The 17,105-nt window shown below is 42.6% G+C and overlaps 1 protein-coding gene across 1 annotated transcript in view; it reads right to left on the minus strand.

The window, feature by feature from the left end:
* Positions 1-17,105, minus strand: part of dnah9 (dynein, axonemal, heavy chain 9) — a 113,709-nt gene that overhangs the window by 74,308 nt on the left and 22,296 nt on the right. Inside the window, exons 24-33 of the mRNA XM_052072036.1 lie at positions 16,794-16,949; positions 15,483-15,615; positions 15,110-15,387; positions 14,675-14,805; positions 14,404-14,530; positions 11,292-11,444; positions 8,918-9,043; positions 6,634-6,873; positions 5,238-5,398; positions 1,120-1,276 (exon numbers count right to left, since the gene is read on the minus strand). Coding sequence (XP_051927996.1) covers positions 1,120-1,276; positions 5,238-5,398; positions 6,634-6,873; positions 8,918-9,043; positions 11,292-11,444; positions 14,404-14,530; positions 14,675-14,805; positions 15,110-15,387; positions 15,483-15,615; positions 16,794-16,949 — 1,662 coding nt within the window. The remainder of the gene's footprint in view (positions 1-1,119; positions 1,277-5,237; positions 5,399-6,633; positions 6,874-8,917; positions 9,044-11,291; positions 11,445-14,403; positions 14,531-14,674; positions 14,806-15,109; positions 15,388-15,482; positions 15,616-16,793; positions 16,950-17,105) is intronic.

Consider the following 17,105-nt stretch of genomic DNA (forward strand, 5'->3'; position numbering starts at 1 on the left):
CCCTTTTAGTCCGTGATGGTCAAATGAAGCTTCATGAAGCACTTGTGATTTTTTATTTTTTTTTACTCCTCTCGACAGCACTCTATGTTTAAAGATTCAATGGAAATGTAATAACTTCCCATTGCACTCCTCTTTGTTTTTAAGCGAGAGCGCCATCTAGAGTCCTTAGTCAAGCTTCATTTTCCCTTCACTACTTTCAGTACGACTGGCACCTTCGGGTTAGTCTATTTTTGATATTATAACTTGCTAGCCAATGTCAATTCATTGCTGGATCACATAAACAAATAGACGATATACACCCTCTCATAAAACAAGATCCTCACAGCAAAACGGGCAGTTCGAATGCTTTCCACCCACATTTAACTTTTTTTTATTTTTTCTAGCATCAACTTTCTGAGTTATGAATTGTCCTCTTGGGAGTAGCTGGAGCAAGATGAAGGAGGCAGTTGACTTCTCTCCAATTACAAGCCAAAAGGAATCCTTTCCTGACGCAAAACACAGATGACTGGAGGATTGATTCAACTTGTGAGTGCATGAGGATGCGTATGTGAGTGTGTCAGTGAATATGAACAATAGTGTGGGGCCGGGATGCCAGTTGGTAGAGCCTATGTTCCTCCTGGAGTATATTAGCACTTCTTTTTGACACCCTTGCTGGGATGTGTATAGCCAGGGGTGCTGTATGCCTGGATGCTGTAATGATGCACCTGTCTAGGGAAGCGGCAGGTAGCGGCATTGCGAGATTATGTTTATGCTGCCTTTGTCCACTCTATATGCAGAAGGTGTGCAAGAGTATACATGAGTGAATAATAAATCAGCTTGCAGCCGGGGTGGAGGGAGGGCATTTTGACAAGGCTCGGTGAAGAAATAACTGTCAGGTTGGAGCAAATCAGCTGTACTTCCAAGGGGGAGTGGGGGGGGGGGGGGGGGGGGTGAAAAAAAGAAAGATGAAAAGAGGGAAGATGAAAAAAGAAGGACGGGGAAGATGGTTGACACCTTGAATGACAAATGCATACCATAATGTTGACAGACATAATAATGGAAAGCTATAGCATGGTTTGGCAGGGAGCGGGCACTCTAGTTCAAATGTAAAAGCCGCCGCGTGTGGACTTGTTGACTCACTTTGTAGTCCATTTGCTCAGAACAGTTGAATACGTAGACCATGATGCCAAGTGCTCGCCCCAGGTCTTTGGTTGTCTCCGTCTTCCCTGTTCCAGCGGGCCCTGCCGGAGCTCCACTCATTGTCAGGTGCAGAGACTGAGTCAGGGTGATGTAACATCTAAATGGGAAGCAAAAAAAAAACAATTCATCACAAAATACTGCAATCGACCATCCACAGTCAAAAAAATAAACCAAAACAAAACATTGGACTGATTAAGTGACTTGTTTGAGCGCTAACAAATAGGAGCAGTAGTCCCATTTTTCAGCAAATTATCTCCAGGATTGTTGAATTACCACAGGGAGAATGAACCAAGTCAGTTACGACGGTGTCTGCTTGAATGGAACGCAGAAGGCTGATCTCTGAAAACCTTTTTTTGTGCGTGTAATTTTGTAGCACTTTATTTTTGTTAATTTTATTGCAGTTTTGTGTAAAGCAGGGGTGTCAAATATTTGGCCTGCGGGCCGGAACCGTCCCCCAAGGAGGTACTATCAGGCCCACGGGATCATTTAAAAGTGAAAAAAAAATGCATAAAAGACACGGAATGAATATTTTTTAATAAGGTTCAATTCGTGGAGTATCTCCAAAAGGACACGCTGTTTTGATCAGAGTAGAGGGCAATATTGTTTTGATCAGAGATGAAGACAACAGCAGTCTCAGTCTGTCACTGACACGGACCCAACACAGCAGACGCTATCAAGGACATGTGAATACTTTATTTATTACATAGTTAATAGCAGTCTCCTTAAAATTACAAATTACATTCAAGCCGCCACGTCAGTCCAAATAACAAACCCATGGCATTTGTATTCTTATGAGCATAAGAGTTTCCCTGCGTTCGCTGAGCAGTCATTGGAGATAACCCTCATTATATGATAATGGAATCAGCTTCTGTGCTCTTTGATTAACATACATGCTGATTAGCAATAGCCGTGATTTCTCCTCCGACAGGACCTGCTGGTACTAACAAACAGTGGACCAATTTCATGTCAATAAAAGCAGCAGCGGAATGAATGTGAACTGATGGAGACAATCAAGGCATTATCGATCTGGGTGATAAACACAACCAATGGCTTGCTCTCGATAGCAGTGGAGCAGCCATTTTAATGAGTTGCTGGTTAATAAATGATGTATGGAAGAAGGAGGCTGGGGGGGGGTGATATTGAAAAGCATCAACGGAGACAGAAAATGGGAGAAGACAAATGATCCCATCTGGAGACAGTGTATCAACCAAATACGAGTGCCAACAAGCTTTGCGGCAGTCCCACGAAATATGTGCAGAAATCTCCCATTCCGTCATCTCAGAAGCTGGACTTTGGCTGCTTTTAAATCCATCCCAAAAGAAAACGGCGATATGTCATCCCCGTGAATTATCATTCTACCCCAGTGTTTCTCTGCATTCGCTTTGTGTGTACAGTGGTACCTCTATTTAAGAAGTTAATTGGTTCTTAACGAGAAAAATTTGTAAGTAGAGATGCGTTTTCCATGTAAATGCCCTAATCCGTTCCAAGCTCCTCCCCCAAATTTCAGATATACGTTTTCTAAAGCATAAAAATGTATCAAAATATGTAACAAATGCATGTTACAATTAGATTATTGCACAATAAATGAGATTTGTGCATAATGTAAAAAACAAAGAATAGAAATTATGGTGATTTAACGTTAAGTGATTGCTTTACTTTCACCCCTTTGAGGGACAGCGGTTACTACGGTGGACGGCTTATCTTGTTATCAGGTCACAAGGGTGCATAAAAGGGTTAAAAACCAAACAGTCACAGGGAATTGTCGGAATAAATAGCTGCATATTGATCCGTTTCGTATTTGGTTAATCACTGGTTGACCATTTGATATGTAGTGAGACATTGTTAGCAGGATCAATGCCCCCACAGATATAATTATCGTGAAGTCACAAGAACCCGGAAAGAAACCGGTTTGAGCAAATGCGTTTTTTTTAAAAAGGTGTATCAAACTGGTCGCACTTTTGCACTCATCAGTATTCGAGAAACAGCTCTTGGCTTCAACAAGGCTGGCGAGCGCCACTTTAAGTGATACCGTATTCATGTTTACATGTTTAATATTAATGGATGCTTTTGTTTGACAGCGGGAAAACTATTAAACGCAAACAATTCCAGTTTTCAACTGACATTTTCTCTCGGGTTTTAACAGGGGGGGTGTAACTTTAATACTGAGAGAGAAAATGACAAACAAAGACTTGCCGTACTTCCTGACATTACATTTAAAGGTCGCCACAAAGCAAAATGCATCATATTTTTGGTGTCTATGGTGTCTCACACAAAAGCTACCCAACAAATGCACGATTGTGGTTGGCTACTTGTGACTGATGGTTGTTTGGAGTTAGTCGCTCGGGTGTCGCCCTTTTTTGATCGACTGCTTAAATTTTACTTTGAGCTTTTGGTGTGACTTGTGAAAATTGAATGTGCTGTTCAGCAAACATGAGGACCAGAGGTGCTGTCGATGGGAAGAAAAGCAAACTATGTTGAAGCTGAGAGAAGAGGGAAAATCGATTTCGGCCGCAACATCAACTTTGGGTATAGCCGATACAACAATTTGGAATGTCCTGACAAAGGGGAGGAAACGACCTGAGCAACAGACATCAAACAAATTGCGTCAGAGCTGTGAAGAAACAACCAAGGACAATAGTCTGTGACATCACTGCCGACCTCTCAAGGGCAAGGGCGAAGGCATCCCAATCTTCTTGCCAAGAAAACTCGGAAAGAGGAAATATACTTGTCATATCACCTGAAAAGGAGATTGGTGAGAGAAACCACCAGAAACAAGAACTGAGAGGGGCTGCAGTAAAGGCCTGGAAAAGCATTTGAAATGAAGAATGCAACAGCCTGGTGAACACTTGATGCAGCTGTATCCACCAAATATTAAAATATTATTCATTTGATGTCTGTTCCAATATATTTTTTTACTATATATATAAAAGCCGGGATTCTGAAATGTTGGCTCTTATTTCTCTTTTGAGTTCTTAGCCATGTCTTAAATATACAACATGTACAGAGGAAGTGATCTTGCCAATAATTTTGGTGAAGACTGAACACTAGGATTGTCATTTTTAAATGAGTGTTCTTTTGTTTAGCTGTCTTTAATCTGCTGTTCATTGGATGGACTGCATGTTTCTTGTCGTCCAAAGAACGATGATTTGGGAGATGCACAGTTTTCCCCTGCAGTGCGGCAAACACGCTTTTTAGCTGTCTCTCAAGTTTTGGATAAAATCGTTCGACAAAATGGCCCTTCATTCGTGATCCATTATCAAAATGAACACCGTGGCTCCCAGCAAGGGCACGCAGCATATGGTGAATTCTCGCAACAGTGCCTGCTGATCTGGACATCAAAGCCCATTGTTTCTGCTTTATTCTGGCTTCAAATGGAATACCGGGTCAATCTGGCTGATCTGGAGATGCATAATCACACTCTTCCGTTTGCCAAATGGCTCTCCGAGGCAGGTATTTATCTCTGTGTTGTTAAAACTTTATCAGGAAGCCTGTACAAACACGTGCTCGGGAACAAACAAAATGTTGGTCAAGTCCCCCCCAGGTGAGTCAATCCAAACGCTTTTGCTTGCCATGGATGTCTGTTGTGATCCATTAAGAAGATTACTGGAATCTTTTTTGTTGTTGTCTTGGAACAGTGTGATCGACCCCCAAAAACGTTACAAATTAAAACTCATTCAGTACCAGCCAATTCTGGACCAAGTCTGAAAAGACGTTTAAAAACGTCTTTGGGAGTGAATGAGTTAAATAGAAAAATGCAACAGCAACAAAGGTAGAAAAATTGGATTCTCAACAAGACGAGCAGCACAATACCAACAGTAGCGCCTAAAAGATATTGCCTGTCGACGTCGAATATAATCGCAAATGTCGTAGAGTATGGTGAGATTAAAAACATCCAGTGCATATATTCATAAATGGACGTCACTTGGAAAGCAAAACAAAAAAAACGGAAATAAAATGAACAAGCAGTTTGTCAACCGGGCCCAAATTTGTATCCATGTCAGAAACAATCACGACAGTGCAGTTGTTAAAGCGTGAACACAGAAAAAAAGCAAATGTACCTGTCTGTGAGAGGCGTGATGACGAGGCGCGGCGTGTTGCCCAGGTACTCATAGGAGTAGCAAAATTGGGCATCGCAGATATTTGCAAAACAATGCCTCTCCTTGTCATCCCAACGGTGCCTCAGCTGTGAAAGCCACACGAACGCCTGAGAATTCTCCACCTGGGGGGAAAAAAAAGCAAGTGAAAAGAAAGCCACAAATTGATGGGAAAAAAAATTCCCAAATAAGATTTTATTAGTCCTCACGAATTATGTCTCTTGTGACATATTGTACCTTGCATGGATTTAATGGGTGCGTTATTCAATGATCATAGCTAGTGTCGGATTAACTCTTTGAGGGACAGAGGTCACTACAGTGGACAGTTCATCATGTTATCAGGTTCCAGGGTGCATGAGAGGGTTAATGCCATACTTTTTACGAGAGTAGCATCTCAAATCTGTTTTAATAGCTTGAATGAATAAAAAAAAACTAAATACAAAAATGCAAATTTCCCCAGTGTGGGACAAATAAAGGTTATCTTAATCTTAAACCAGAAGTCCCCAGGCCCCGAGCCGCAGACCAGTACCAGCCTTTGGGTCATTTGGTACCGGGCTGCACAGAGAATACATAACTTACATTATTTCCGTTTGATTCATTTTGGAATCCGAAAGTAGTTTTATTTTGAAAAATTACCGGATCCTCTGTTATATCCATCAACAATATGTCACTCTTGACGCAGGTGAAGGCGTGCTTCACAGTCCCGTGATAGGTTACCTCTAAAATGACATCCAGGAGATAGCAAAATGAGTAAAAAATAAAGGTCACTTTGTCTTTGCGAGTTATCTTATGAAGGCTCGTGTAAACATTACCATAGCGACCAGAGAGTGTTGCGGCCAGATAGTACTTTCCTCGTGTCGTGATTCGTGCCTATTATTGTGTTTCGAAAATACCACAATTTTCATGCCGTTCATATCATTTTATTTTGTTGTATTTATCCGGACTTTAAAGGCCGGTCTCTGAAAATATTGTCTGACGTTAAACCGGACCGTGAGGCAAAAAATGTTGGGGACTTTGGCTTAAACATTGGGGGGGAAAAAGTGCTTCCCTGTGAATCACTGAACTAATTTCAGTCACGTTCTCGATTGGATTTTGTTCTCCATAATCTTGTTGGTCCGGAGCCAATATCCTGTTTTGTTTACGAGTATGTTTGGCTTGTTGTCTTTTTAAAAGACTCCAATTCAAGGGCGTTTTCTTTTCGGAAACATGGTAAGGCTATGCGACCTTGTCAAGAATTGGGATTTATCAAAAACGGATCTATGATCCACTGCTATAAATAGACACGATCTGAGAAACAGACTCCAGATCATCATGCATCTGCTGTAAATTCTAAAAAGAGTGACAAAAGTCTCATTTTCACCTTCTGCGCAATCATCTTGGCAACCACATCTCTGGCGTGGACGTCGATCGTACAGATGGTCATGACCTTCTGGCGATCTCCAGGTGAAAGCTGGCCAATCAGCATGGAAATCAGGGTGTTTAGCTGAGACACCTGTTTCTTATAAAACTCCTTGAGAGCGCCGTCGTTGCCTTCCTCCAGACGGGCAAAAGCCATTCCCACGTCGCTTGTCCACCAGATCTGAGTGCAGGTAAGTGCCACCTTGAAAGCAGACACAGAAAACATGTTTGATGAAGCCCGTACGTTCGTTCGGGCGATTTATTTAGTTATTATTTTAAAAAACAAAAGCGACTGAAGGTGAAACTTAAGTGGGAAGTTAGCCAAAAATAGACACCGTTTATATGAACATTATGGATGTCCATATGCTTCAGGCATAAAAATGGTGCTTTTACGGGTTCTTTTCATTGCATACAAAATTAATAGCACCCAGTCTTGAGTGTTTTTTTTTAATGAATCTTTTGGGAAGGTCGCTTCCATAAATGCTACCACATGGTTGCATTTGACCCAACGCATTTCATTTCCTTCCGGTTGCTCGTTCAAAGCAGAAATGTGATTCCCGATCGCTCTAAACAGAAAAAAAAGGAGAAAAAAATGTGTTTTGTCTACCACTTAGGATAAGAGCGTTGATATTTGTCAGAGCTGGAAAAGTGTCACTTGACAAACATCCCTCGTCAAAAAAAAAAAAAAAGTAATTCGAGGTACATTTGTATTCATAAGTCAGGCTCTCCTGAATTTTAAAATAGGCCAAAGAAAAGGGCAAAAGTGTTCGTTCTTGTTAGTAAAGGATGCAAGTTAATCACATCATAAAATATTCGCTAACTCATTTTGTTTTATGGTGGGGGGGGGGTAGGGGGGTCACATAATTAACTCGAGAAGGCATTTCTATTTTGGGGTCGGCATTAAAAATGGTAAGTGTGATCAGCACTTCATTTGCATGATGGGTTTATAGATGGGTGCGGAGATTTACGCATGACATGTCAGATGACGAATATTTTCGTTGTTCTTATAAAGAACGAAAATGTAAAGTGCATATGCATCGCGATGCAGTACGGAGCTAAAATGGGGCACAGATAAAAGACAAGATAATGCAGTCGCTGTAGCCGCCCGGGTAATTATCTGAAAAGTAATTAGACAACAGATTGGCAGTTCTCCAACAAGGTGCCTTGATAAGATGACAGCTAACTTCGCCAACCCGATCCATGATGATGACAGAACGTTTCCGATACTCGAAGCATCAATATCGCGGCGTGGGGACGGCGGCGGCGCAGTATTGAGGTTTCAGAGAGCAGACGGCCACAACGGGATCCCTGTTGCTGTACACTTCCTGACAAACCCCATGCTTGAAATTAAACATTTCAACCGCAGACAAATAGTCTAATAGACTTTCGAAACTTTTTCGGCATGTTTAATTATTCTCATCAGGTGCATGATATTTCCACAGACGCCCTGTGAGTGACATTCGAAGCTGTACTGTGCTGGCTCTCACCCAAAGTCAGCTGGGATTGGTTCCAGCTTTGACGTGGCTGAATGGGTGATGTTGTTTACCTTCCTGTCATTATATTTAATTAGAACTTTCGGGAAATTAGCATTGTGAACATTGGAAATTTTTTTGCTGGTCCTCAAGCTTTTGACGAGTTGCGGTTCCCATGTGTGTTAAGAAAATATCTGATCCGCTTTGGTTCAAAGTCAACAAGAATCAAACAATACAGCGTAGCGTTCGTCACCTTGAAATTAATCCGTTTTGACGTGGTAGGTCAATCTCATTCAAATAATTCATTACTTCACTTTTTTTTTTTAATCGATATTTTACATTACCGGTAATTAGTCTTGGCAAAGTTGGGCGTTATCAATCATCCCAATCATTTTTGCTCGTGTTAAATCCTACATTTCCAATTTTCTGGAACGGCAAATAAATGTATCTTGTGTCCTTAATCTGAAAAGTACCTTTGTTGTTCCTGCTTACCTTACGATGATAAATGTTGCGAGCAATCCATCCAATTCACGTTAGAGGTATGAGTCATTTTTATCATCAAATAAGGTCATCAGTCACAACTGACAGATAACGCCTCCCTCGCTAATCTGATCAACAGAATATTGTGTCGAGTAATAAATACATTTCTGGCATTTTAAGCAAAACAAATCTTTGCAAAGGCAGAACATTTGAAACAACGAAAGTAAAGGATCCCATTAGACTGTGCAAGTGTGTTGATTATCGGAAGTGTTAAGCTTCATGTCGTCATTTTACCTGAGCTGGATAATCAAACAACCACTGCTCTCTGGGTTTATCCTCATAGGTGGCCACTGACTCGGTCATCTCATGACGAACAGTGGAACGCATGGATTCCAGAACCTGGTTCAACCACACCTCCACCTTATACAAAAAAAAAACACACACACACAAGAAAATCTTCACACCCCTTTGAACAATTTGTCTTTCTGAATAAACGCACATGAAATATGATCTCATCTTCCTGTCCATCACAGTTGTCTTAAGCTTATACCATGCAAAGAAGGACCTTATTTTTTGCACTATAAAATATATCGGGCGCAGGGCGTTATAAGGCGCATAGAATCTAACATACAAGAGTGGCATGCTATCCATTCAGTAGATGGTGTTACGCCAAAGGGAATACAATACAATACAATACAGCTTCATATAGAGCCTTCACACTGCAGCTGTAACAATGAGAACTGGTCAAATACGGACATGAAACTTATAAATCCAAATGGGATTACTAAAGAATAAATGAAAGACAAAAAGTTATGAAGATAATTCAACAAAAAGGCACATAGACCATCCAGGAGGGGCTAAATATCCTGAGAAGTTTTACTTGTCTCCTTCTTCCTTCGTTTGGTCAGTAGATATAAAGAGACCGTGACACCATATATAAGGTGCATTGGATTACAGGCCGCACTGAGAAAATTGAATGATTTTATGTGTGCCTTATGATGAGGAAAATATGGTATATGAACACTAAGACCATATTGGGATGTTAGTTGTGAGTCTCTTGAGTTCATGCCACAGCGCAGCGCTCAGGTTGAGGTCAGGGCTCTGACTGAGCCACTCCAAAAGGCATATTTTCTTCTGTCGAGGCCATTCACTCGATTCACGTTTGTCCTTTGGGCCGCTGTTCTGTTGCATCACTCATCTTCTGTTAAGCTTCAATTGGCAGACAGATGGGCTTATGTTCTCCCGCAAAATGCCTTGATAAACTTGGTAATTCATTTTTTTCATCAATGACAACAGACCCAGGGGCGGCAAAGCAGATCCAAAGCACCAGGCTCCTCCATCATGCTTTACAGTTGGGATGAGGTTTTTATATTGGTGTGGTGTGTCTTTTTAGCTCTACACAAAGCCTTTCAAAACAACTCAACCTCGGTTACCTCTGTCCACACAAAAGTTTGCCAGTAGCATTGTGGGAGGCACAGCTTTAAGAGATGATTTCATAACCCTTTTACAGCATCATGCAGTTCTTAACTATTGGTATTGTGTGCCAGGAATGGTTTACACTGGGCAATGCTTCTTGAGGATAGACACTCAAAACTGGTGTGTGAGCGTGTATGTGTGTGTGTTTTAATAGGGCAAGGCATCCGTCACCGACACCACCAGTCTCGTGACATTGATTGGACCCCTGGGGAGGCTGACCCCGATTAGCTCTTGGAGAACTCCATAATCAAGGGGTTCACATCTTTTTCCACCCTGCACTGTAAAATGCTGACATGGTACATCCCAAAAAAGAATTCTTACTCGTAATATGCCCAAAATATAATTCTTCCTACGGTTTGACAGTAGTTCTAAATGTTTTGACTTGAAATGTTCTGAACAATTCATATGAAAAGTTTTCACATGCTTTTTTTCCTGCAGTTGTCTATGCAGGCCATACATTGTGTGTGTGTGTGTGTGTGTGTGTGTATGGGGGAGGAAGACCTGACGAATAAACTAATCACCAAGCAGGATGAGGGTGCATGAAATTACGTACATTCCCGATTGGGACGTATATGATCCCCTTAAAATAAAATAATAATATCCTGTGCAATAATATACAGTATATATATATATATATATATATTAGGGCGGCCCGGTAGTCCAGTGGTTAGCACGTCGGCTTCACAGTGCAGAGGTACCGGGTTCGATACCAGCTCCGGCCTCCCTGTGTGGAGTTTGCATGTTCTCCCCGGGCCCGCGTGGGTTTTCTCCGGGTGCTCCGGTTTCCTCCCACGTTCCAAAAACATGCATGGTAGGCTGATTGGACGCTCTAAATTGTCCCTAGGTGTGAATGTGAGCATGGATGTTTGTTCGTCTCTGTGTGCCCTGCGATTGGCTGGCAACTGATCCAGGGTGTCCCCCGCCTACTGCCCGAAGACGGCTGGGATAGGCTCCAGCACCCCCCGCGACCCTAGTGAGGATTAAGCGGTTCAGAAAATGGATGGATGGATATATATATTACACACACACACAGTCTGTGCATGTGTGTATGTATGCACGTGCGCTAGAGAGTTTTTCACATTTACTCTTCAGTTACAGCTACAGCGATTGCGTAGTAATTGCCTAATCAAATTTTAACTCGCCCTCGAAGCAATTTATAAGACATGAAAACAACATTAGAATTCGATTATACCTGTCCAGAGCAGTCGCAGGGTTGATTAAAAGGGACGTACTCGTCCTCTTTACTATACATGCCCAGACCAGTCTTAGAAGGAGTACCCTTTTCATCTGCTTCGAATAGCATTTTTGCCATGCTGTCAAATAGTTTGGACAGATGCCTCTGGACCTGAAAAATATCAGACAACGTATATCAAGGTTCAAGGTACAGACAAGCAGCTCAGTCATGCAAATTTTTATCACAGTTTGCAAATAGAAAGGAATATTGTGTTGTTTGATCTCAGACATTTTTGAAGAAATATATTGTTTAGAGTTGACTTTCTCCGGGGCTGGAAAGGGTCGCAAAATTGTCTTGACAGAATGCAGAATGTCAGCTGGAAAACCATGAGCAACATCGCCTCAGTGTGGAAGCTCGCGGTACTACAACAGGTTGACTCAGAACGCTGCTGAGAAACTGTCCAGGGATAAAAGCTGAACCAGTGGAAAATTCTTGTACAAAAGAAACGTCTTAATGTCAGGTGCATCAATGTCAAAGGTTAGGAGATATGAACAGTATTTATTAATTGAACGCTCAAAAATGTCAGTCGATATGAATGTGAGTGGTTTGTCAACGTGTGCCTTGCGATTGGCTGGCAACCATTTCAGGGTGTACCCCGCTTCTCGCCCGTGACTCGGATGAGGATTAGCGGTGCGGAGATGAACTTTGTTAACATTACTATTTATTAATATTGATCAGTAGTCTAAAGTAGGAAGTACAATACCGATGGTAATACTGTGCATCATGATACGAAGAGGAATAATGATCATTAACAATAATGTACAGCATAGGAAAGTGTTTATACATTGTTGTTTTTCCCCCTTTTGGCTTGACCCATTCAAGGGTCCTCAATCATGCTTTGCCATCTCTCCTCCTCTGTACCTTCTGGCGTAACCTTTCGTTCACGCTCCCCATTGCTCTCAAGTGTTGACAAGCCTTCTACAGCTCCGCTCTTTGTAACCTCACCATTCCACTGCCCTGCCGATTCATCACGCACATGTATTGTATCGCTGCCAATCCAGTCCATAACTCCACCTCTCAAGGTTCACACTAACCTGCTCCCGACTCTCAGTGCAGTGTACAATGTCATAGCCAGCGAAGAGTCCTGTCTGACCTCAAATGTCAATCTGTCCATCACCATTTGCAAACAAGAAGCATCTCGGGGCAGTCCCACCTCCATCTTGAAGTCTTCTGTCACTCCAGCAACACACCTCACCATCTTCCTGTTCCCATACAAGTCTTGTACGAGTCTAAATTGTGTCCTCGCTACTCCAGAGCCACAATACAGCCCTTTCTGACTTGGATCTGAATTCTCAGGGCTATGAGGACATATGTGGTGCTCTTTCTAGGCATGAAACCTGGAATCCGCATAGAGCAAGTCCATTTTTAACTGTCCAGTGGATATACTGGTGAAAAGGGGGCAGCATAGTGTCTAAACTGCTGTGACTAAAAGAATGAGGATGAGAGCATCTGGGTGCAGGCTCTGTAACCTGGCAACGGCTGCATGAATTGTATCACGATGCTGTGCCTCCGGAGCAGATGGCAGAATGTACACAGTCATAATGACAGAAGAGAATTCCGTTGGTGGATAGACGGACATATTTTCCATAGCTTGCAGTTCAATATCAAGTCGCGTTGACAAAATAAGCAGTCCCGCCTTACATTGTTTTGAATGCTTACGAGTCAAATCTCTGTTCGACAGCACCATTTCGAGATCAGGTCGGGACACACTCACGTCATGTCTCAGTAAAGTATGAGACAGCGTGTCTGTGTGTTTTGCTCATCCGCTGCTGTTGCCAAAAACTTCACATTCCCCATAACAGTAATTGAAACGGAGGACGTGGACATTTTCTTTCTCGCCTGCACTTTTAGGCGGGCTTTGCATCCCAGTGACTGTGTTCATCTCAGTCCAAGCTCCAGGGGAATCCTCGCTGGAGCTTGGCGTGCACTCGGGCAAGAAGCTGGCAAAGCCAGTAGCTGGTCTTGAATATATAGTGTGTGAGAATCTTAGTATTTTAAAAATATATTTCCCCAACGGTGATGAACGGAAAATGTACACCAACCAACATTTGCGAAACAGAGCTGCTGCAACAGGCCACGTTGGCATAAACGTTCTGATTCTAGTAATACCATATCTTGACAAACCTGATTAAAATTAAGCTTTTTTTTTAATACTGTAATTTCTGATCTATAAGTCACATTTGATTCAAAGATGCAAGAGTTAAATTTGCTCGCTGAACAACAAGAAGAAACAAGAAGACAAAGGTGGCACTGCAGAAATGGATGTATTTATGGCACACGCTCCCTACGCTCATAAAACTCAAGTCAACATTCTTCTTTTCGCACTCTATTGCTCCCTAAACAGCAGCGCAGCGCTACGCAACCACACTTCTGCATTTTTCTCCTCAGGCCGCCCGCTCTGCCGTCATATGCGTGCACTCCAACTGCCAATGGCTGGTGAATATTCAGTATGAGGGCAGACTCAATAGTCCACTGCGACATGTTCGGTAATATCATCGATCAGATGTGACAAGACCATTGACGGCTTAAAACTCATCAGTAAAAATTCATAAATGCACTGCGCCACAGTAAAAACGGCGTAGTTCAAAGTTTTGGGGGGAAAAAATTGTGGTTTATAGTCCGGGAATTACGGCAGTCACTCAGCCTGATGCAAGATTGCGTGGAATTGTATTTTGTGTGCATGCCAGAAGGCGGAGGTGGTGTTGTGATGTTCCTCCCTCATGTCCTTTCGCATGCGTAAAATTTCGTTGTGTTTTCTGAATGTGTTTGACTGAATATAGGTTGAAAAGGATTTGTAAATCGTTATATTCCGTTTTTATTTAGGTTTTACTCAGTGCCCCCAACTTCAATGGAATTGGGGTTTGGAGTCATGGAAAACAACTTTGACATCATTCCCTTTTTTTTTTTTTTGCTATTATTACTGCAGGACTGCCTGATCATGTTATTGAGCTCAGTTTGAGGTCAGTCGTAAATCTAAAAGGCTGCAGTGAACCATTTTTACCCCCCACTGAAAACTTATAAAATTTGCCATTTTGCACTTTAGGAAAAAAAAAAATCAAAATCCAGCCACCTGGTGTGGGTTGGTCCCATTTGAAAGAATGTCCAAGAGATCTGCGGATGAGATGAAGTAAAAGCGAGGGAAAGCTAGTCGCTTGATGTCCAGATAATCTGCCAGAGCCTTTTCACAAAGGGAAAGCCTGTCAAGGGAAACGCAATGTACAGAGAGTGAGCAGGTTTGTGCATTCATGTGAGAACCTTCTGCACATTACGCTTCAGAACGGATTAAAAAAAAAAAAAGGGGGTGGAAACGACACAACTATTCAAAATGGCTTCACCCTCACCTGCACTGGATGTTCTCCAGTTTGTCGAACAGACCGGGTTTATTGGTGGCTTCCACAACATTGGGCGTTTGACGCACCGAGTTAGCCAACTCTTTGAAATCGGCATCAATCCCTTCGAAGCGCTTCGAGTCCTGCGAGAAAATTCCACAAGGGAACACCGCCAAGGGATTTAGTTTTCCACATGAGAGAGGAAGAATTAAAACGTATAATAATAAACATCTGGGTAGAGGCTCAGCCTTGATATCATGGGAGCCATTCAAAGTCGAGTAAGCGTGACTCTAAAACTAGCACTGTGCGCCGATTAATGGATTCTTGGTTAAAAGCCACAATGATAACTTTGTCTCGGTTTACGTGGCGAAGACAAAAGCCGCGGAGATATATCGAGACTCGCTGTTGAATCAACCGTGAAAACTCAAGAGGGAATCTCTTGGTCACCTCTGGCAGCTGTGAGCGAATGTCCTCTGAGCCAATGAAGATGCTCTCCAGGTGAGTCCACGTGCGTTGCACCTCAAACCAGATGGAGATGACAGAGTCGGCCACGGACAGCTTCGTCTGCCAAGATGAAACTTCATCCAAGAAGTGGGCAACGTACTTGGAAGAAATGAGGTTCTGCAGCTGGACCTGGTTGTCTTCCAGTGTCTCGATCAGCTCCTCGTCTGAACTCAGCAGGGGAATTTGGGTCCGATGGTGGGGTTCGTATTGGAACTGCATACCTGTGAATGGATTAGAGGGTCGGGGGCGGGTGTCAATCGAAAAAAATACTTCGGAAAGGAGGCTAAAAGACCCACAGCGCAAGTTAAGGCCGAACCTGTCCATGTGGAGTTGAGCTCCGAGAGAACTTTCTCCATTGCCATCTCTTTCACGGCCTTGTCTACGATCCCTCTCACCTCCTCTTCGAAACAGTGCAGGTTTAGTTGCAGCAGATCAGCAAGAGTGGTTTCCTGTGCACAATACCCAATAACCTTTTGTACCGATATGCTGGCAAAATTCAAATGTCTCAAAAGGTGGATAAGCATTCCCAAAACATTGCACAAACACACCGAGGTTGAACCGTTGTTCAACTCTTTGTTCAACCGTTGTTCAACTCTTTGTTCAACCGTTGTTCAGCTCTTTTCAACTGTACCAATTTGGTACAGTTGAAAAGAGCTGTATATTTCCTGGAAGCTGAAAACATACTAACCTCTTCCACGCCAAGCATATTAACATGAACATCACAGATTAAGCTAAATTTCCATGACCTTTCTAATTGGTCAGATTTTTGATGAGGGCTGCGTTCTGAAATTCACTTCAATCAACAATATCAATATTGAGTGAAAACAATCACCCATGAGTGAAAACAGTGTCTGGACCGGGGGTCGGCAACCAGCGGCTCCAGAGCCGCATACGGCTCTTTAGCGCCACCCTAGCGGCTCCCCGGAGCTTTTTCAAACATGTTTGAAAATGGAAAAAGATGGGGCAGGGAAATATATATTGCGCGTCGTCCCGCACGCGGTCTGTCCTTCCGTCTGTCCCTTTTCAAAACGTACCTACTTCACCACGCCGCTCAGGCAGTGGCTCACTACGATCGCGCGGGCATCTTAGCGAAAAGATTTTGTCTACCCACAAGCATTGCAATAAAATTGTTAGTTATTTAGTAGAGCTAAACATCTCTTTATTTTCGCGATAAGCAATGAAGATGAACAAAAAGTTGAACCAAGCAACAACACTTTTGTGGGCCGAAGGCCCAGCTTACCAGCCTTCCGCAGGAACTAGCTGATGAGCCGCCCGGAGGGCGGCGAACCAGCTAGTATATATATATATATATATATATATATATATATATATATATATATATATATATATATATATTTTTTTTTTAATATGGTTTGTGTAGGAGGACAAACATGATATAAACATTCTTAACGTTTTCCGTCAAAAAAGGTTGGGCACCCCTTCTCTACAGGAGGCATTGCAGGGAAAAAAACATTTAATCGTGACGGATCATTGTGTATTTGTAGCCAGCGTAGCCATATTTGTTTTTTGGGTTGTTTTGGTCCAATGTGGCTATTTCAATATTTTGGGTTGTTGACCCCAGGTCGAGGCTATCAAAATTCACAGTGAAAGAGAATGGATCACAAACCTGGTCCACGTTGAAACGAACTCCGGTCGCCGTCATTAACTGATGCCAGTGCCTGACTCGTATGGCTGGATTCTGCAGCTCTGCCACCGCCCGCAGGGACACGAGGAGGTTCTTTACCCTATTGTCCAAACCGGCGAAGGCCTCCCACGCTCTAATCTACAAGTGTCACCAGAGAGCAACAAGTCCAAAAGCAAAACTTGAGGGAATCCCGAAGTCCCATATCTTAATTCCGTTAATAGTAGCTCCATGACTGACATCAAATGCTTGTCTATTGATCATCAGTGTGAAGGGCAAGAATGTTTTTATTTTTTT

The sequence above is a fragment of the Hippocampus zosterae genome, chromosome 7, assembly GCF_025434085.1.
Source record: "Hippocampus zosterae strain Florida chromosome 7, ASM2543408v3, whole genome shotgun sequence".
Classification (NCBI taxonomy): domain Eukaryota; kingdom Metazoa; phylum Chordata; class Actinopteri; order Syngnathiformes; family Syngnathidae; genus Hippocampus; species Hippocampus zosterae.